This window comes from Mchenga conophoros, linkage group LG4, assembly GCF_057382185.1.
Source record: "Mchenga conophoros isolate Kocher_MC1m ecotype Shallow Benthic linkage group LG4, M_conophoros_male_GT1.1, whole genome shotgun sequence".
Classification (NCBI taxonomy): domain Eukaryota; kingdom Metazoa; phylum Chordata; class Actinopteri; order Cichliformes; family Cichlidae; genus Mchenga; species Mchenga conophoros.
Window position 1 is genome coordinate 34019251 of NC_140529.1, and position 19752 is coordinate 34039002.

Here is a 19752-nt window from a genome sequence, read left to right on the forward strand (position 1 = left end):
GAAAAAACAAAAAAAGCTTTGGTGAGGACAAAGCATGTCAGGACGCCCACGATCAGCATAGACTAGTCAGATCTGTCTATCGTGAGTTATCAACTCCAGGAATTCTTTTACTACTGTTTCAACTGTTTCTTACATCAGCCATGAAATACTGACTATAAAGTTGGTAAAGTTTCAGCCTTTCTATCAAACACTCATCAGCAGAATAATTCTTGCAGGTTATTATGTCAAAGCTGGAATTTTTAAAAAGATGCTTTGATCCGTTTAGAGGAAGTAAAGTCTGTTTTTTTCATTTTGTGTGAAAATGCAAGTACTCTAATTTGTTGCAGAACCCAAAGGCTTAGAAGTTATATGATATTTATATAATATATTTAACCAGCAGATGGAGCCACAGCAATGCAACTCCCTACTTAACATCTACATTGCTTTTGCCACTGTTCCTTCTAAGACACACTAAAAGACACACTTCATGGAAAAAGGCAATTTATTGCAACACAAAACAAAATAACTCAACGTACTGCATACGTGTAAAAAGAACATACTGTTGGAGATGATAAATGAACATATGTGGTACTTTAAGACTTAAAAGAATCCATAAATAGCTGCACAGATTTAAACCTACTGAAAATTTTTGTGTTGTTTGATTAGCCAGGCAGGAATGATAAGCACTTTCAAGGGTGACAGACCCTAATACCGTTCAGTCACACAGAGCATACGTCTCGATGCTATGACACCATAAGGGCAGCCTGTTTAACCACCCACCCTCTTGACTTTATATGGATAATCTGCATCTCTTAAAATGATCATCACATCTGTCTCTGCATCCAAAGAGCTGCTAGTGCTGTCTTGGTTACACTTAAAATGGAATAAAAATGGCCAAAGGTGCACAAATACACAGAGAATACCATGAGAAGAATACCGATTTTCAAATAAGGAGCAAGATGGGAAAATTTAGATGCGACTGGATGCTTTGGAAAATGTCTGACAAGTGTTCCCGGAGGCATTGCATGATTTCAGATGAAGGGATTGACAGATACAAAGAGGGATATGAGGAAAAGATAAGGTGAGGGGAAAGGAAACAACCAAAAGAGAGAGACTCTTTTAGCTTCATGACAACTTCACTCTCATATACAAAAATCCAGATGTGGTGTCATAAGATCCTGTTGTTATCCCATAGAGGTGGCTATAAGATGAGAGCAGGGTTTTGGTAGGGTGTTTGGACATGGTCAACGCAGCAAGGCAGACAGGCTGGGGTTCAATCTCGGCTGTTGTTGGTCTTGAAGCTCCTAGCTGGGAGAGAGCGCAGGGCTGGGTTCAGTGCTGATGTTGACTAAACACTCACTGGACTTGAGGCTTGCCAGAGACTTCGAGCTCGGTAAAGAGGCCAAAGAGCCGCACAGACCCAGCATGGAAGGAGTGTTATCTTTTCCTGCAGGAACATAACACGGAGAACACAATAAAATTCAACTTGTGATCATGCATAGTTTAAGCTGCCCACATGAGGCATTATAAATGGGCGTCAAGCTTGCATTTGTTATGAATATGTATGTCCATGTGTATGGGTGGCTGCTTCTGAAAGGCTTTTATGTAGCTGTGCAGAGAGGAGGGAGCAGGATTATGGTTACTTTGTTAAGTATAAAAGCAGCTAATAAAAATCGACTCTGCCACTGCATAAAATTGCATTTTACTTAACAGTAAATACTGTCTACAAAAACAGAAAGATAATATCATCACTAGAGTAACATTAAAATGCTCTACAACAAACATTATTACCTGCAGAGGTCCAGGCAGCGTCGCCATTCTGCCTCCCATCAGTCTTCTGAGAGTCGGAGTTCAGACTGACTTCAGCGGAAAGCTGCTCCAAGCTGTGGAAGCTCCTCCTAGTTTTCACAGAATATCACCAAGACACAAACATGTCTGGATGAGCATGTATTACAATATGTTTTAAAAAAAGAGCTGTGCTGTTTATTTAAGCTCACCTGCGGAAGAGTTTGACATCACGTTGGTTGTTTGTGATGGTTGACCACTGGTTGATGAGTGGGATGGAGAGATCTTTAGCCAGGTGGGAGGAGTCACAGGGCATGAGGGCAGAGCTGAATGCAGCAAAGAGTAAAATTATTAAATTCCAAAAACTCTTAGTTTTAGTAGACAAATATATGAGCCTGAACATCAAAGACAGAAGCAGCAAGCAAAAGCATCCATAGTTTGTTATAGTAGTCTTTAAAACAACTGTCAGTTAAATACAGACCCTGGTGTTGCTGAACATCCAGAATCATCCTCAGATTTTACAACAGACCCTCAAAACTAACAGACATCAACAAGATCAGTGAGAATTGTAGAAAACTGGGGATTGAAAGAAGCAGGTTTTTTTTGTCAGGTTGTGTTTCTTTATATTATATCTACAACATTTAAATATATTCAAAGTATTACAGACATAAACCTTTGCAGTCTCTTCATGAGGACAGCGTCAGAAGCCAGTGTAATAGTGTCTTTTATTCTTCTAAGCAGAAGCAAACTTGTTATGTCAACTAAAAGTCAGAATCTAACTGTCCCAAGCTGTGAGGTTACATTAAAACAATAGTTTTAGCTCCCCTTTTAAACTTGGCCCAACATGTAAATACACTGCATAATGGAAATCTTTGTGCGAGAAAGAGCAAACGAACAAATGTAACGCCAAGCTTGTATGTGCTAACTCACAGTTGTGCCTGCAGCTCCAGCACAATGGCTTCCAGCTCCTTCTTCTCCTGTTGGCTCTGCACTGTCAGCTCCTCCACCTTGGCTCTCAGACGCTTGTTCTCCGTCTCTACGTTCTTCAGCTGTGACTCCCGCAGGCGCACCAGCTCCTCTAGATAACCCTGAATAACACATATTGAATGAGGCAGGTAATTCTTTGCCGATGCTCATAGCAATGATCAGATATGTAATGTTGTTATGAGTCACCTTCTGAGCATAGACAATCTTAAATCTTTGTTCCATCTTGCGACACTTGTTGCTCCAGCTCTCCTCGTCTGTCACCAGAGGGATGTAGGGATGCTCAGGGACGCTCTCCTCGCTGTTACTGCTGTCAACACTGCGCCGGTCCTCCTCATCACTAAGGTAGTCATAGCTAAACAAGAGAGAGGCTGGAGTATTAATGTGACCCCATTCCTGTGCATGCATGCATGCATGCATTGTTAGAAGTGGCATGATGAGCGCTCACCTCTGAGTGAACTTCAGGTAGGGCGTATAATCAATCACAGCCGAGGATTTCCCATCCAGAGTCTCGCCCTTCAGGCAAAAACTACACGGAAAGAAATAAAAAAGAAAAAGAAATGGAAAGTGCTGTGTACATTATCCATTAATAAACATGCCTACACTACTGGAAAATTTGATGCATTACTAGGTACTATGCTCAGATTCAGATGACAGCTTTAAGCCCACTATAAATACTGGGCTTAAAAAAATTATATAGCAGACCTAAAAAGATGACATACACAAGGTAACATACACAAAGGGGGCCTATATGCTCATTTTCACCTAAGTAGGATTATTCTTGGACTCTGCTACAGTAGTAACCTTTTATTTACTGTCGAAAACAAGCTGTTTTAGCTACTCTCCCTTGAGACAATTTGGCCAATTTAATTGGCTCCCATCCCAGAACAATGTCAATTAGATCACAACATTAAAGGCATGTAGATGAAACACTAAGGCAAAAAAATTGTCTGACAGCAAACATTTAAAACGATTTATTGGTTCAAAAGCTGACCTATTTATTTGAAACTTTGGCCATGATTAGTATTAGTATTCACCACTGTATCAGTATATATATTGCTGTGCAAAGGCTTTGAGCAACACTTCATTCATTTACATTTTACTTCCAAGAAGCCAGACTTTTTGGATTTTTTAAAGTGTTCTTGTGCAGAAGTTTTTCAGGCTTTCTGAAGGTCTTTCAAAGAATTTTTGTTGAGAGTTCAAAGACTCTTTGTTAAGTTGTGTTTAGTGTTAAGTGTTTACTTAATTACTTAATACAAAGAAGTGTTGTATCCACACATAACAGACAACTTAGCAAAGAACTGGTTTTAAAATAGTATCTTTAGGCACTTTGTTACTCAGACTGCTGCAAAAACACATCATTTGTTCCAGTTTATTTAGTTGAATATATAAAAAAAATGCCACAGACAACACAGTTTTATTTTTGCACCAACAAGGTGATTCCCAAAGAGCTATTGGCTAAACACTTGGTATATCTCAGCATGGTGGGAGTGGAGCGTGTCCTTCAAAATTATAGAAACTTGACAAATTATCAACAAGTATCTATAAGTCAAGCCCATAAGAAATAGTTAAAAAAACATCCAGCAAAGACTTGACAACGAGCATGAGAGATACATCTTGCGCTCCAGCTGATCCATCTACTGTTCAGTCTCACAAGAAATGGTCTCAGTGGAAGAGTGGCTGTCAAGAAGTCATTCTTATCAGTAAACCATCCTGCATTTCATCCAGTGGCGTTTGGGATCTTGTCAAAACATTATGTACGCAGAAAAGTACCAACAGATTTTGATCCATCATGCAACACCATCTGATTGGCAATAGTTTCATTTTTCAGGACGACAATGATTCCGAACGCAAAACCAATGCTGTAAAAGCATACTTGGATAGAAAACACACAATGGAACACTATCAGCCATGGCCTCAACAGAGCCTGGACCTCAACCTTACTGAAGACATGAGGGGTCATCATCAAAAGGCAGTCAACATCCAAAAAAGAATGTCCTTTAAGAAGCCTGGAGAACTACTCCTGAGGACTACTTAAAGAAATGACAAGAAAGCTTGGCTAAGAGAGTCCAGGCTCTAAATAAAAAAAAAAAAAAAGTGGTCACAACAGGCTTGAAAGTCAATGTGACTTTCAAGCCTGTTAGAATTGTACAAACTCGGTTTTTGCCTTATATCCTCTAATTCCATGTGCTTCCACCTATTTCCTGTTTTCCTGGAAAAATATAAAGTGATGAGAGGTACCTTAGGACTTTTGCAGGGCATTATATTTTACAGAAAATAAGGAAAAAGCATAATGAAAGGATAATAGCTCCACTTTATGATAGCTTACCGCATTCCACGTAATACCATATTGATTTTAAAATGCCTGGGCTGGTGTCTGTGCTTCTTTCAAAATATATTGTGTTCTGTGTCACAGTCTCTGCACAGCTCCACCTCACCTGAAGTCAATGGCACTCAGTCCAATCAGCATGCCAGTCAGCACTGTGGCCTCCTCTCTCAACATAATGGCACCATCATCATAGAACCTCCTGCCAAGTAAAGAGGTGATTATCACTTCCGAATTTCTAGTTATCATACTGAGTATTTACATTCATTTTCATAGGAGTAAAACCCTGTATATAGAAGCGATGTTTCGTATTGAGACGCTGAATGTGAAGTGAAGGAAAACAGGACTGGGGATCATTTTAAACCAAAGGTTTAGTTTAAATTAAGAATCCAGTCAAACCTTGTTGTTCTTGTGTCTCTGAGAGCAGTGGACACATATTCAGAGAGACGTTTCTCCATCAGCGCCACTCGAATCCACGCCCGGCCCTGTAGGACGACGCATTAGCGAGTGGGAACAGAGGACCTTTTCTCACACTCATCCGCACACAAACAGACACGCACACACACTAGAGTGCATACAAATCTCCTTGCCTTGGCTCGTGATGTGCTGATGTTCTCTATGTTTTCGATGCTGGCGATGCAGTTGTTCTGCACCTTGCTGCACGCCAGCCGGATGTATTCCCAGAAGCTGCGCTGTCCATCTGAGCTGAACCAGCTGCCAGAACCTGGTTTAATATTAAAACACACCAATCAATCATTTGTGTTCTGACAGCAAGTGAAACTAAAATATGCACCCACAGCAACAATCCAGCTGACTGTGTAATCGCACCCATTTTATGGCTTTTTGACAAGAATGCCTGCTGCATTTTTATTTCAAATATATTTCGACTGTTTCACAATGAAAGTCATATTAACTTTGTCCATCTTTCCTGTATGTTACCTGCAGTGTTACCTTTGAAGCGGTGGCTGAGGATGTGCTCTAAAATGGCAGCAAAGTTGATAAACTCCTCAGATGAGTCATCTATGGGCTCTGCTGTGTACTTTTCGAGGAGAGTCTTTACGGAGAATCTGAAATAGAAGTGCACCGAGAAAGAAAAATTAGACAAATACTGCACACTTTGATGGCAATGTGTGAGGGGTTTGGACTCTTAGTTGGCTGTGCTGCACATGAAATGCAGTTGTGTACTGTAACCAAGCAGACAAATGTACTACTGTATTTGAACAACAGCTGAGAGGATTTTTTTTCTTCTTTTTTTGGGAACTACGCCATCTTATCATACTGAGGTCACCCCAATTGTCTTGTGTACTGCACAATGTACCCCTTCAGTGCTTTGGCAGTGTTATCATGAAAACAATACAATTAACTCCCTGTCTTTACAGCCTTTGTGCGTGCTGTGCTTCCAGGTCCCTTTGGGTCTTGTCTCTCTGAGGGACCGACGAGCATGAAAGAATGATCAAATAATTCCCTCCCCCTTATCTATACATTGTGGTGTGATCTATTTAGGGCAGCTGCTGGAGCTTTAGCTTGGCTTTTGACCTCACATGCTCACCCCACCGGCTGCACCACAGAAGGAACGCTATGCAGCGTGCATGTTAGGAGCGGGCATCCAGGCACAGGCTCGGGCGGGCTGCCTCGGCTTCGATGGGCAACACTAGCATCACAGAGGGCAAGACTGCCCTGGCAGTGGGAAACACCTCCATAGCCAGGGGAAAGACTACAGTCTCCTTAGGCAACTCCTCCATCTTCAGGGGAGTGACCACCACCTCCATGGGAGATTCCACCATCCAAAGGCAAAAGACGACTGTGGCTCTGGGACGGGCCAGCTTCAGCCGGGGAACCACTACCACCTCCTTCCGTAAAGCCTTGACGTCCAAGCGGAGGAACACCTAAATGGAAAGGACCCCCGAAGCCAGGGCTAAGACACCCAAAGCAGCCAAGCAGTCCAAAAAAGACTCTAACAATGAGTGGAAAACTACATTTTCGTCAAGCAAAACCTCCTTCACCAAAGGGAGGGTTTCTATCCTGAGGAATAAGTACACCATCTCCTGGGGTAAATACTCGATCTCCTGGAGCAGAACCACCACAATTTTGGGCAAAACCAGCATAGCAGTGGGCAATACCTCTGTTTCACGAGGAGAGACTACAAGCTCTCTCACCACTCTGACCTGCACCCATGGGACCAAGTCTGTGTCTGTGTTCAAAACCACTCTCGTCAGGGGCAAAGAAACGCATAGCAACATCTACTGGGATTTTCACACTTGAATCCTGCACATACTTAAAAACCCATGGATATATCTATATGGTCTGTTTTAGAAGGTCAGTAGTGATTCAAAATCAATAAAAAGAGCTGCTATGTCTATGATGTGTATAAAAAAATGATAATGACCTGCAGATCTAATAGGTTCGCAATCAAAAGCGAGCCGTCCCATTCCCAAAGTAGTGCTGAGCATGTTATGCAAATGTGACATTGATGAAATGACGATTTATGGTGTGTTGACTTGGCAGGGAGGGGATGTGTGTGATGTATGTGGAGACAGAAGAGTATGTGTGTGCTCTTCATCAGCACTTTTCTCCTGCATGTTGTGCATCAACACGTCCGCATCGTTGGTTTGAATGTGGTATTTTTTTCTGCTGATAAGACTGACTGATACTTCACATTTCCATAACTAAGCTCCCACACTGCAAATCCAGTTTTCACCCCCAAGACTGTAAAGGTTGATCGATGTAACAGTGCTTATAAAAGTAACATGTCTAAACACTGATGAGCTTGACTGTTTTGTATGTAGACATTTCAAGATCTGTAACACATTAAAGGGGAGGAAAATAAAAACTTTGCACGAGTTCAAAAAGTTCAGCAAGATTTCAAATGGATAATAAACACCAACTGAAGGAACCACACCCATATTCCAAACGGAGGGACGGCACAAATCCAGAAGAGGTGCAATCAAAGCTTCACATACATATGGAGAACATGAGCACATTCAGCGTCCCTTTCCTTTAAAACAACACGGTACAACTCATTTCACATATGGTGCATACAGTTGTACACAAAGGGAACATCTTACAATCACAGGCTATAGGGAACAATGGCTCAGAAGAAAGTGATGTCACCACAGACTGTCCTCTTTGCAACAATGTCTCCTTCAACCGTCCGGTGTCGTCGTGGCGCTGGGACAATCGCTTTACTGTCCCAGTCCCCCCAGATAGGCTGTGGCCACCTACGGCTGCCTCTGTCCATTCACAGGGACACATGGGTGGTATGTGGCCTTCCAAAGCCCACGTTGAAGAGCTCAACGAAGGCATTATGCGACACGGGGGTCGCACTATCCACGCTTAGCATTCTGGTCCACTCTGGATTGTAGCTGATGTTACTATTACTCCCGAGGGCTTGCAGAGCATAGAGTGCTGCATGAGTGTGCGATGCTTTGCGTCTAGTGAGTCCCGAACCCTGCCGTCGAATCTGGGTCAGGAAGACAAGCTTCTCCTCAATGGGCAACACCAGCTTCACGGAGGGGAAGACAGCCTTAACCCTGGGCAACACCACAATAAAGAGGGGGAAGACCAAGCTTGCCATGGGGAATTCTTCCATCACCCGGGGCAGGAGCACAACATCTCTGGGCTCCTCCACTATCACCAGTGGGAAAACCAAGATCTCGCTGGGCAGTGCGTCCTTCAGCAGAGGTACCACCAGCACCTCTTTCCGGAAAGCCATCTTCCCCAAACGCAAGACGCTCTAGATGAGAGAAGACGGCATCACGGGGTGGGGGGACTGACTCAAAATAAGAATCATCAGAGAGGACGTATGGATAACACGACGGAATCAGCACTGAGAGCAAAAACTGGATTAAATTTACTTTTCGAGCCTTGACTTTGTCAGGTCACTTTGGATTTATCAAAGAAACAGGTTAGTGGCATCTGAATTTTGTCTGATAAAATGTTTGAAAAACCATGTAGATCAGCAGATTAATGGATAATAGATCCAGAAATCCAGAATGTTAGGCTGAATCTCTTCAAGTGTGTTCTCTATTTCAGCTGGGCAGCTAAAACTGCTTTTGCTGAATAAAAAAAATCCACTTGGTGGGTATTGCGAAATAAGCACAAATATTGTGTGTTGGGACCGGGGGCGACAGCTACGATTTAGCTTCACAAAATAATCGGCTACATACTACCTGATGTTGTCTAAAGGGATCCCATCAGGAAGAAAAGTTAGAAAATTTGAAATGTACTAATCTGTCAAAAATATGAGATAATGAGTGAACAGTAAATCGTATTCACCCAAATTCACAGTACAATTCCTCTTTGTGATGCTTCCAAGTCAGAAAAATGCATTACATCAAATCTTTTCTCACTGTGCAGAGCCTAGATGCCATGGAAACCCAAGCAGTGGGTCTGGACGCTCATTATACGAACCAACATGTAACAGCTTCTTGTTAGCAAAAGTTACAGCATTTAAAATCATAAAAACAAAATATCAACAGCTGTAAAAAACCTGTCTGACCTAATAATGTGAGAGCAACGTTATCTTAACAGGAATATTATAACAGATGATTGTAAATTAACTGAAGTCCTTTGATCTGAAGGGGAATCTCTGGCGTGCCTCAAATGCAAATGGATGGAGTGGAATAGCAACATGTTCTTGGTACGATTTGACACTGAAAAACAACTGCAGGGCCTTCTGACAAGCTTCTTTTGTGCAACCTCTCACTCAGCCTGGATCAATGCCAAGCACACTCTCAACTCTTGTTAAATGCCCTCTTGTTCTCCTTTCTCACCCCTCTACTGTACTTACAAACTTGCGTTTGATCCGCAGCACGACACGGGATAACCAAAACTGCATTCATCAGCAAAGATGTCTAACCTAAAAACACAAAGCTTCACGTTAACTTTCTCGACTTTCATTTTTATTTATTTTCCCTCACATGCATTTCCCTGACTACTTTCTCTGTCTTCTTATTTCTGTCTCTGTCTTCTAGCCTTGGCATAACCAGCAGGATCAGATGACACAGGTGAACTCCTCACTGGCCGAAGCATTGCACAACGCCAGCCAGTGCTGTGTTTATCATCGTGGACTGTCGGGGGAGGCGTCCTGCACTGGACTGGCATGAAAAAGAAAAGGCTTTGTGCTCCGAAGAATATTTCAAATCACAATTTGGGCCAAATCCTCAATGACGAAAAAAAAAAAGAAAAAAAAGAAAAAGTAAAACAAAAACCACACACACAAAAAAAACAACTACAGCAGGGTGTGTCTCTCTCTCACCGAACCCCTCTGTGACCAAGTGTCCAGGAAGTGTTTCATGGTCAGAGGAGGTGTAGAGGGATCACGGCGTACGACGGACAGTGAGGGTGTTGAGAAGCACAGATAGTGTGAATCAGATATTAGAGTATGACAGAGGGGTAAAAATGAGGAATAACAGGAGAAGTTAACAGTGAGAGTGTAGACAGATCAGCTGATGAGTGGTGTCCAAGTGTTCAGCCAAACTTCTAGACATTTCTGCTGTAATTTCAAATACTTGACGGTGTTGGTAAAAAAAAAGAAAAATTAAAAAAAGAAAAGAAAAAAGCGTAGGATCAGAAATCAGGAAAAATGCAAAAGAAGGCTGCACGGAAGCTGAACGATTAAAATTAGTGTTACTCCATCTGCACACGTAGATTCAAATATTCGTTGACTCTCTTGCCGATGCACGTCTAACAGGCGTGCTTTACTACAGTTCAGAACATTTTATTCTCTTCTCTTGAGCCACGCCCCAGAAGGCCTCAGAGCTCAGCCAACATGCAGCACATCGCCCTCCCTTCTTGCCTCTCTCCCAGCTCTCTTTGTTTACAGGAAGCGGCTGCATGGATACCTCTTCACATCAGACTTGTCTCACTCATCTTATCTATTTTTTTCTCAGGTTCACCATGCCTACAGTAGCAGCGTTTCTCCTGTCACGGACCGCAGCAAGAGAGCTCTTAGCCAGACTAAAAAAAGCAGCAAAACATTCAATTTTAAACATTAACGGATGGAAAGCGCCCTTAAAAACAAACCAACACAAGCCGGTTGGTTTCCTTCTTCTGATCCCCAAACATTTTGTCAAACTGAGCTCAGATAAACAACACTAATCCGAGAGTTGCACGAATGTCCTCCACTCGCTGCAAAAAGCCACATTTAGATGAACCCTGTTGCTATTGACAACAGTCCAGCTCAGTACGATACTGATACCACTGTGGATGTCATAAATATCAAGTCTCTACGTGGCCCTAAAAAGATTTTTTGGGTTTTCAGATACTTTTTGGGATGTCTGGCAATTCAAAAGTCCCCCTAACCTAAAAAGAAGGAGCATTCTTCTTACTTACTATTTAGAATAGCCATCTCTTATTATTTTTCTCTGTTGTTATTCTTTTTTTGTCCATTCTTTTCTCTGTAGATACAGCACGTCTCATTAAAATAGGATTGGTCTGTTAGGTTTGACACTGAAACACTGAGCAAAGATCAGTCAGATTTCTGTGGCTGGTACTCGTGACCCACATCATGCCAGATCAAGTGTACACACTTTTAACCGGGACTTTGATGCCAACACATTAAAGGAATTGTTGGGAGTAGAAATGTTAATCTCTGTGTGTGCTGACTGTATGTTAAACATGTATGATGTTGCAGTAAGAAAAAAAAGAGGGCAGACTTTATATATGCAGTAAATGCGCACACACACACACACACTTAGGGTAAATAATAGCTTGGCCTGGTGAACTAATTAAGCACTAATGTCACAAACTCAGCTGTGGGAATGGCTGCATCTCAACAACCGCGACAGAGCCTGGATCCTGAATCGTGCAACACGATGCCCTGCCTGCACTAATGCACAGCCAGAGGGACGGTGCTGATTCAGGCTCTCTCCTCATTATCCGATCAGCGAGCAGCCTGTGAATCAGCTCTGACCTGAACAACATGAAAAAGGTCCAAAACACCATGAGCAGGGAGATCGGGCAGCAACTTGGACATGCCAAGAAGAAACTGCCCTCGAAGTGAACCTAATCAATGTCATGTTGTTCATTAGAAAATGGAAAAAAGTTGTTGTAGTAAGCATTACTGATGGAAAGCTGTTTGAGATTTATTTCTGTCTTGTCCAGTTTCTTTGTCTTTAAAACGCTTAAATGATTAAATCTGTCTTAGCACGGTCAGGAGAAACTGAAAACAAAGGTGTTTTTGTGTCCCTGCTAATCCTTGTCTGTGTCCACTGTGAGAACTTTTCTTTCTTTGCATGCATGCTCTCTGTGATGTTGTGTGTTTTTGCCTCACTGTACATGCCACTAAAACGCAGGCAGGACCTTCGATATAAAGGTACTGGAATAAAAATGCTTGACTGTGAGTCCATGTTGGAGTCCTTTTCTGTTTTGATTGGTGGTTTCTAGCACTACGGTGCAATAAATTACAAGAAATACAGCAGAGCTCAGACGCATGATGCCACTTTTATGAACACTTTTTATGATTATAGTCAATTTGCAATTCAAGATGAGGAGTAGTAAATTTTATGAGAGCAAAACAACATGATCAAAGCAGCATTTTCCTGCCAGTCTCTGTGGGTATCACATAATTAATTAGTACTCCAAAAGTAGGATAAGGTCACTATAACCTAGTTATGTCAGAGAAAGGAAAATAATCAGCAACATATTTTTACAAAATGGGTAGTTCAAGTTATTTTAAGGCAAAAAAACATCTGAGATGTGGATATTTGTGGCATTTTTCTAGACTTGTACAGTATTAGGTTGTCCATCTTTGGGATGCGATGATTATTTGTGCAAAAGACGTTTGAGAAAATAGCACCTAGGCCTCTGAGAACTTGTGATAACATGGTCCAAAAGTTAATTAGCCTTCAGTGAAATGAGCAGAGTTACTTTTACATCAGGGGTGCCTAATTTGAAAGGTTACAAAATTAATGCAAGGAGGTCATGAAGTGCTGAGAAAAGAGAAAAGAGAAAAAAGATTTCTGGGCTATTTTTAATAGTCTTGCTACATTTATTGTTTCTATATGAATATAAACATTGGTCTCACGTGGAAGCATGCAAATTAGAGCCTCTGGTCAAAAAGGATGGAAGCTGTTAAAGCTCTAAATATCACACGTGATGTAATAATGTGCAGACTGGAACCAGGAGGGTGTTACATTATTGTATAAAACTGCACTTACTGTGCAGCTGAAGAGCTCTCGTTGTGTGAGCTGTCAGCTCACACATTTACAGTGCTAACCTCACTGCAGAAGACAGTGATTTATTAGAGCCAATCAGTCAGAGGCCATCTCTAGGCTGGATGGAGAAGGATGGAGGGCCCCTGATGTGGGGAGGAGTCCTTGCACTGCCCCAAATGCCCTTGTCCAATTCAGGCACTGAAGCTCACCATGATGGAGGAGGAGACCTGCTGCTGACTGGCTTATCTTCCCTTCATCCCTATTCTGCAATTGATTTTGCAACACTCATCACTTGAATCACTTGAAGGTGCATTTCCTGCTATAGAAACAAACACGCAGGGGACTGTACTTTTAAACGACAGACAGAATTAATAGATTAACATCATAGCAAAGAAAGAAAGAAAAAAGAAGCCCTGCAAGCCGTAAACGAGCATTTAAAAACAAACCCTGGATAATTGAGTGGTTTCTGTAGTCTACTGTGTACTGTTTCTATTAAACTGGGTGTGATGACAGAAGGTACGTGAAGGTGAACACGCACCTGCCCCCTCCTTAACCCTCGCCTTTCTAGAAATGTGGCCCTTTTTTCTGTAATATTTTCCATTTATGTTGCTGCCATTGTTTCACTTTGGGAATGAACGCAGGGGTGGAATTCTTGGATGAAAAAAAAAACCTTCATGATGAGCATACTGGTGAAACTATAACCCGAACAGCTTGCAAGGACAGGCTCCTACTGATAAATACGGCACGTCGGTGGTGTCGTGATGTATACCTGCAGACCGTGATGAGGTTTTTTCGCTCCACGCAGACGCTCCGAGCAGACGCCTTTTTCGATGTCAGACCCATAGCCATTGCTGTCTGTATACAGCCCGACTCCATCCAGCGGCGGCCCCGGGGCCTCTTCGGGATTCGTGCCCAGGCCAGGACCTCTCCCTCCGCGGGCCCTGAGTCCTACAAACACCGGCCGTCCTCTGCGGGGAGTCACGGATGCTGCTACAGTCGCTGCTGGAAGAGGAGGAGGACGGGATCTAAGAGACTAGAACCAAGTTACACGTATTTATCAGTGCACATTCCGGTTAAAACTTTCAAAATAAAACCATCTTCCCGTTTTCATCACAGATTCATGAATTATACTGGAATTTCCAGTCTTCCGGTGTCAGGCAAAAAAAAGTGATTGCTGATGTTTTTATGTGTTTGTATGTGTTATATCTTGCCTTACATTGGCAGATAGGCTGGGGTCAACAGAATTTTCAAAGGGCTAAATATAAAATAAAGAAATGACCTTTTTTGCAAGTATCTCGACTCTGCGTTATTGTAGCTACTCTGCGTCCTGCATTATAATCAATCCAGTCCTTTTTTGCTGCTTAAAATATCTTTATAGAACTGTTCTTTTACATTTGTTGTAATCCCCAAAGCCCTCTTTGACCAAACATGTTTTGAAAAAGATATTTTTAATATCAGTTAGACTTTTTACCTGGAAAAATAAAGGAAGTCACTGTCTAAGAGTAACTTAGCCAATTACTTCCTGCAGCTCCTACCTTGTGCCTGGTCTGAAACTTTTGCAATTTATTTGATAGATTATAGACCAACAAGTCATTTAAAACAGTTTAAATAATTATAACTTTTTGACAAGTATCTAAATCCCCCTTTGGCAGACGAACGTGTTCTGGCACAGCTCTAAAAACATAACAGCACTTCATAGAGTTCTAAAGATTTCCAAGACATAACTTAAATTCTCATGAATTATTTTTAAATATGAAATAGGTAAATATCATTGAGCAATCTTTGATTGACTGGCTCGCAAAAATTGCAGCCACTTTCTCACTGAAGTATCATTGTTGTCTTTTTAAATCTAACTTTACAATGCCTGAGTAAATGGACAGGTGTGATTCTCCTTTTGGCCAGTACAGGGACTAACTTAAGATGACTCCTAGACACTAGAGGGTGCTGTGGCGAGAGCAGATATTTACAAAACAGATTCAAGATGGCGGAATCGGAGAAGCCTCGGGAGGGATCTTGCACTTTTCTGTTTAAAAAATCTAATAAGAAATTCTCTGGGCGAAAGAGAAAAGCAAGCGATAGCGAGAAAGGTTTGTTATTTAACTCACTTTCTGATCATTTAAAGCCCAGTGAACTTCCGGTGCCGACAGCGCTCGAGCTTTTTAATGATCGACTACTTGTTTCTGTTCTCGTAGTCCTTTACAGATAACCACTGTGTTATTAACACGGGAAGAGGCAAAACTACTGTATCTGATTCCAAAAATCGGAGAAACGATGTAAAGTACCGCAGATGACACATATTTTGTTCCTGTTATAAACAAATTTCACATTCGTGCCTCGTTTACGTTTCCTCGGAATTTGGAACACTGGATGCGCCTGCTGTTTTTTGTCCTCCCAGTTAACTCCGAGATTATTCTAAGATTTTGCAAGTCTGCTGTCAGTTATTGGGCAAGTTACTAGATTTTTTCACCAAATGTATCTCACTCATGTCCTTTTCAGATGAAAACAGTGATGAGGACCAGACCCTCGTTGTGAGAAAAGAAAAGAAAGAAACTCGCGTCAACCCAATGATTCAGAGGGTAATTAGGGGATTATTTATTTATTATTTATATTTTTTTGACACGTGTTTGTCGAGAATTGTTTTTTTCTGTTTTAATCACTGTGTACCTCAACGTGCACTGGAAACGGCAAGTATGTATCCAGAATCAGCTGGTACAAAGTTAGATTTGCAAAAGTCTAAATCTGCATTTAGATTTACAAGAGTACTAAAGTATTTAAAAGTGTGTTATGTTAATGCATATATAGCTTTTTCTTTTTACATTTAGAATTTGGGCAAACCTGATATTTTGAAAAAGTTGATAAATCTAATCATGCAAACACACATTTGCAGACAAGACTGCTATGACAGTAGCCTCAAATGAGACAGAGGTGACTGTTTTTGTTTTGGGATTTTTGTCCAGACAAAGAAAGTGGAGAGAGATGCTGTATCATCCAGTGAAAGTGAAGATGAGAAAGAAGACAAGAAGATGACTGTTTCCTACAAGTCCACACGATCAGCGGTGAGTTGACTTTTTCTATCATACTGACTTTTTAAAGGCTGTCCTTTAAAAGTAAAGGGGATATGAATGAGCAAGGTATCCAACCTTTTTGTTGTTTCATCTGTATGCATGCTGATTTGGCCTCTTCTGATTTGCCTTGTGTGTGTGTGTTCCCTCTCCTGTATACTGCTTAAGAGCCACAGTCTTGCAAACTTATTGATGTGCTCACATATAAGTATTTAATGTAAATCTTTTTCCCAATCCTATCCAAAAACAAGAAACCAGAGGGACCGGAGGACATGGGTGCAACTGCTACATATCAGCTGGACACAGAGAAAGACAAAGATGCCCAGGCCATTTTTGAAAGGAGTCAGAAAATCCAAGAGGTAGTAGATGCTATTTTTAATGTTAAAGCCTTGTAGAAAAGGCTACAACTCCTATCATATAATGACTTAGTTGGAAAACTGTTCTGTTCATATTCACAAATTGTGACTTGAGTGCTAAAATTAAAAAAAAAAAAGTTCAGTAGTTTCAACTAAATATTGAACTAATGTTCTTTTTTTCCTCTTGTAATAGGAACTGACAGGTAAAGATGATGATAAAATCTACCGTGGCATCAACAACTACCAAAAATTCATCAAGCCTAAAGACACAACTATGGGCAATGCCTCCTCTGGCATGGTCAGGTGAGCATTAAGGCGAGGCTTATCCATTCCATCACAGTCACATTGTGTCATTAAAAAAATAAAAGTAAACAGAACACCAAATGCACTTCTCTTGTGGATGTGTGTATCATTAAAAGTGCTAATAAACCACAAAGACAAAGGAAATCTTGAGCTTTTTAAGGGGCTTGAAATAGACATTAAATAATGCTCCATCTGCTCAAGACTTTCCTATGATGGTGCATGGTTGATGATCTATCACTGATGCAGTTTTGGTTTTTTTTTAGTTCTGAAATGTAATTAGTTAATACTGATATGTATAATTCAGTTCAATCATTTTAACAGAAAAGGACCAATCAGAGCCCCTGAACATCTGCGAGCCACAGTCAGATGGGACTACCAGCCAGATATCTGCAAAGACTACAAGGAGACTGGTTTCTGTGGTTTTGGAGGTGGGTATGATATTTTAAAATACATGTCTTTTGTATAATTAATCAAACACTTTTCATTTTAATGTCTTTTTAATGACTTCCCTCCATCTATTGAGGAAGAAAAACAACTCAGATTAAATGTTACGTGTTAAATGGGACAAATGTAAGTAAAACATCCAACTAGTTAGAACAACATACACTCATTGGCCACTTCAATAGGTGTATCTGTTCAACTGCTTGTCAGTTCAAAAATCTATTCAGCCACATAGAAGCAGGCAAGAAATTTGGTTTATGTGACTCAAATGTGGCATTGTTGTCGGTGCCAGACAAGCTGATCTTGAGTATTTCAGAAAATGTAGATGCACTGGAATTTTCCCACAGAGCCACCTTTAGGGTTTACAATATTAGGTGAGCTGCAGTTCTCCAGGTGAACTTCCCTTTTTGATGGCAGAAATCAGAGATTGGTCTGACTGCTTGAGCTGATAGGAAGGCAACAGTAATTTAAATGACCACACATTACGCAGAAGGGCATCTCTGAATGGACAACTGTTAAACCTTGATGCAGATGGAGGTTCAGCAACAGAATACCACACTGGGTTGAACTGGTGACAGCTAAGAACAGAAAACTCAAGCTACAGTTCACACAGGCTCACTCTAACCTGGACGATAGAAGAATCTTGTCTTGTATTAACAGTTCATGCTGCTGCTGCTGGTGTAATATTGTTGGGAAACATTTTCTTGGCACACTTTGGGTCCCTTAGTACAAGTTGAGTTTGGTTTAAATGCCACAGCATATATGAGTATTGTTGCTGACCATGTCATACTCTTAATGACCACAGCGCATCTTTAGACTTTGCTCCCAGCACAATAACGAAACGTCACAAAGCTCAAACAGGTTTCTTATACATGACATTAAACTCACTGCTTTCAAATGGTCTGCGTTTATAAGAGAAAACACTTTTAACATGTGATGTAATGGGAGAACTTAAGAATTTGGATTTTTCAGGAAGTCAAACCATGCAGTATTTTGTTTAAAAGAAGTCACTATGACAAAAAGGGAAATTCACAAAAACGACAGAAAATCAGGGAAAAGTTAATGGCAATAATATCAAATTCCCTTACAACTTTGTTTTTATTCCGGTATTGTTTTTGTTTTGTGGGAAATTAAACTATTACGTGTATAAATGCATCAGGTGGCACAAGTGTGACTGCAACTGTGCCAAAGCCTTTACAAGAAAAATTTTGGCAGACACTTTTTTGGGTGGTTTTCATAAAACCTTATATTTTTTCTTAAGACCTTTTTTCATTGCGATTGAGTTGTGTTTTATTCTATTTATCTATAGATTAGAGCAATTTGTAGTGTGTGTGAGACATTTAAGAAAATACTGGTCGTTCAATAAAGCTTCCTCATGATCATCTCTCCTATCAGACAGCTGCAAGTTTCTTCACGACAGATCAGACTACAAACATGGCTGGCAGATTGAGAGGGAACTGGAAGAGGGACGATATGGAGCCAATGGTGAGTTGAGAAGGAACTGCATTTTTGTTCCTACTGTAAACGATCTTTTCCTGAACGCTGTCTTATTTTTATTTAGATGAAGAGAACTATGAAGTAAGCAGTGATGAGGAAGACTTGCCCTTCAAGTGCTTCATCTGCCGGGAATCCTATAAGAATCCCGTAGTCACAAAGTAAGACTTTAATGTCATTTTTTTCCTTGCCAAGCTGTTCCCTGTTTTTGGAAACATATTAACAAGTCTAATGTCTCTCAGGTGCAGGCACTTCTTTTGTGAGGTTTGTGCACTTCAGCATTACCGCAAGTCCAAGCGCTGTTATGTGTGCGATACTCAAACCCACGGAGTGTTCAATCCTGCTAAAGGTAGGCAAGATCTCTATAAAACAGACGACTTCTTTAAATGTCTTGATTGTCCTTTCTGCATCCTTGGGTCCGCTCAGTTACGAGTGAAATAAATTTTGGCTTTAGACTTTGAGTGAAGGAGTCCATGCAGATGTGTGTTTGCCTACTTTTTGTCACTGCACACTCGGGTGTGGAGAATTTACATAAAAATGTGTCAACTATGCATGCGACGGGCTTCAAAGTATAACAGCAATGATTACTCGGCCACCAGGTTTCCAGCTGTCTTTGACCGCAATAAGTATAATCAAGGTTGTAAGATAGTATTGTAATCAGTGCAACTTAATAATACCCATTAATCATGTTTTATTTGACCTTTTTCCCCTCTCAGAGTTGATGGCTAAGCTGGAGAAGCACAATGCCATGACAGACCAACCACCATCCGATGAAGACAATTAGCAAAATCCAAACATTTCCAGCCTCCCCTTACGTGTTTGTCTGTGTAAAATTGAAATAAAACATTTTTTAAACAAGGTTTACA

General features: G+C 41.0%; 2 protein-coding genes and 2 long non-coding RNA genes across 6 annotated transcripts; 3 read left to right on the forward strand and 1 right to left on the reverse strand.

Annotated features, from left to right (window-relative positions):
* Positions 1 to 463: 463 nt before the first annotated feature.
* Positions 464 to 14274, reverse strand: rundc3aa (RUN domain containing 3Aa). 3 transcript variants are annotated; one of them, XM_085271967.1, is made up of 11 exons: positions 14000 to 14274; positions 6026 to 6141; positions 5665 to 5798; positions 5474 to 5559; positions 5187 to 5276; positions 3197 to 3277; positions 2938 to 3103; positions 2695 to 2852; positions 1977 to 2090; positions 1771 to 1877; positions 464 to 1426 (listed from the first exon to the last, which is right to left on the reverse strand). In XM_085271967.1, exons 1-11 carry the CDS (start codon positions 14104 to 14106, stop codon positions 1284 to 1286), a joined length of 1302 nt encoding a protein of 433 aa, XP_085128093.1. In that variant the 5' UTR covers positions 14107 to 14274; the 3' UTR covers positions 464 to 1283. The 3 variants fall into 3 exon arrangements, with proteins under 3 accessions (XP_085128093.1, XP_085128091.1, XP_085128094.1); XM_085271965.1 differs by having other exon boundaries at positions 6014 to 6141; XM_085271968.1 differs by lacking the exon at positions 14000 to 14274 and adding an exon at positions 9864 to 10052 and having other exon boundaries at positions 6014 to 6141.
* On the forward strand, positions 6595 to 10304 carry LOC146576582 (uncharacterized). Its single transcript, XR_014892264.1, has 2 exons — positions 6595 to 7390; positions 10048 to 10304. It is a non-coding gene; the product is annotated as an uncharacterized LOC146576582 (long non-coding RNA).
* LOC146576583 (uncharacterized) lies at positions 8309 to 10304 on the forward strand. The gene is made up of 2 exons (XR_014892263.1): positions 8309 to 8978; positions 10048 to 10304. It is a non-coding gene; the product is annotated as an uncharacterized LOC146576583 (long non-coding RNA).
* Positions 14275 to 15169: 895 nt separating the features above from the next.
* rnf113a (ring finger protein 113A) lies at positions 15170 to 19746 on the forward strand. The gene is made up of 10 exons (XM_085271978.1): positions 15170 to 15317; positions 15727 to 15806; positions 16188 to 16286; positions 16544 to 16651; positions 16842 to 16951; positions 17273 to 17379; positions 18788 to 18877; positions 18954 to 19047; positions 19129 to 19235; positions 19603 to 19746. Exons 1-10 carry the CDS (start codon positions 15212 to 15214, stop codon positions 19668 to 19670), a joined length of 969 nt encoding a protein of 322 aa, XP_085128104.1. The 5' UTR covers positions 15170 to 15211; the 3' UTR covers positions 19671 to 19746.
* Positions 19747 to 19752: the final 6 nt, after the last annotated feature.

Excerpts from the sequence above, each read along its gene's own strand:
- rundc3aa (XM_085271968.1), bottom strand. The coding sequence starts at position 9,973 with ATGAAAGTCGAGAAAGTTAACGTGAAGCTTTGTGTTTTTAGGTTAGAC. Across the intron at positions 6,142-9,863 it reads TGCGGATCAAACGCAAGTTT|ATTCTCCGTAAAGACTCTCC; the intron begins GTAAGTACAGTA and ends CTTCTATTTCAG. Across the intron at positions 2,853-2,937 it reads AGATTGTCTATGCTCAGAAG|GGTTATCTAGAGGAGCTGGT; the intron begins GTGACTCATAAC and ends TGTGTTATTCAG.
- rnf113a (XM_085271978.1), top strand. The coding sequence starts at position 15,212 with ATGGCGGAATCGGAGAAGCCTCGGGAGGGATCTTGCACTTTTCTGTTT. Across the intron at positions 16,652-16,841 it reads GGAGTCAGAAAATCCAAGAG|GAACTGACAGGTAAAGATGA; the intron begins GTAGTAGATGCT and ends CTCTTGTAATAG. Across the intron at positions 19,236-19,602 it reads AGTGTTCAATCCTGCTAAAG|AGTTGATGGCTAAGCTGGAG; the intron begins GTAGGCAAGATC and ends TTCCCCTCTCAG.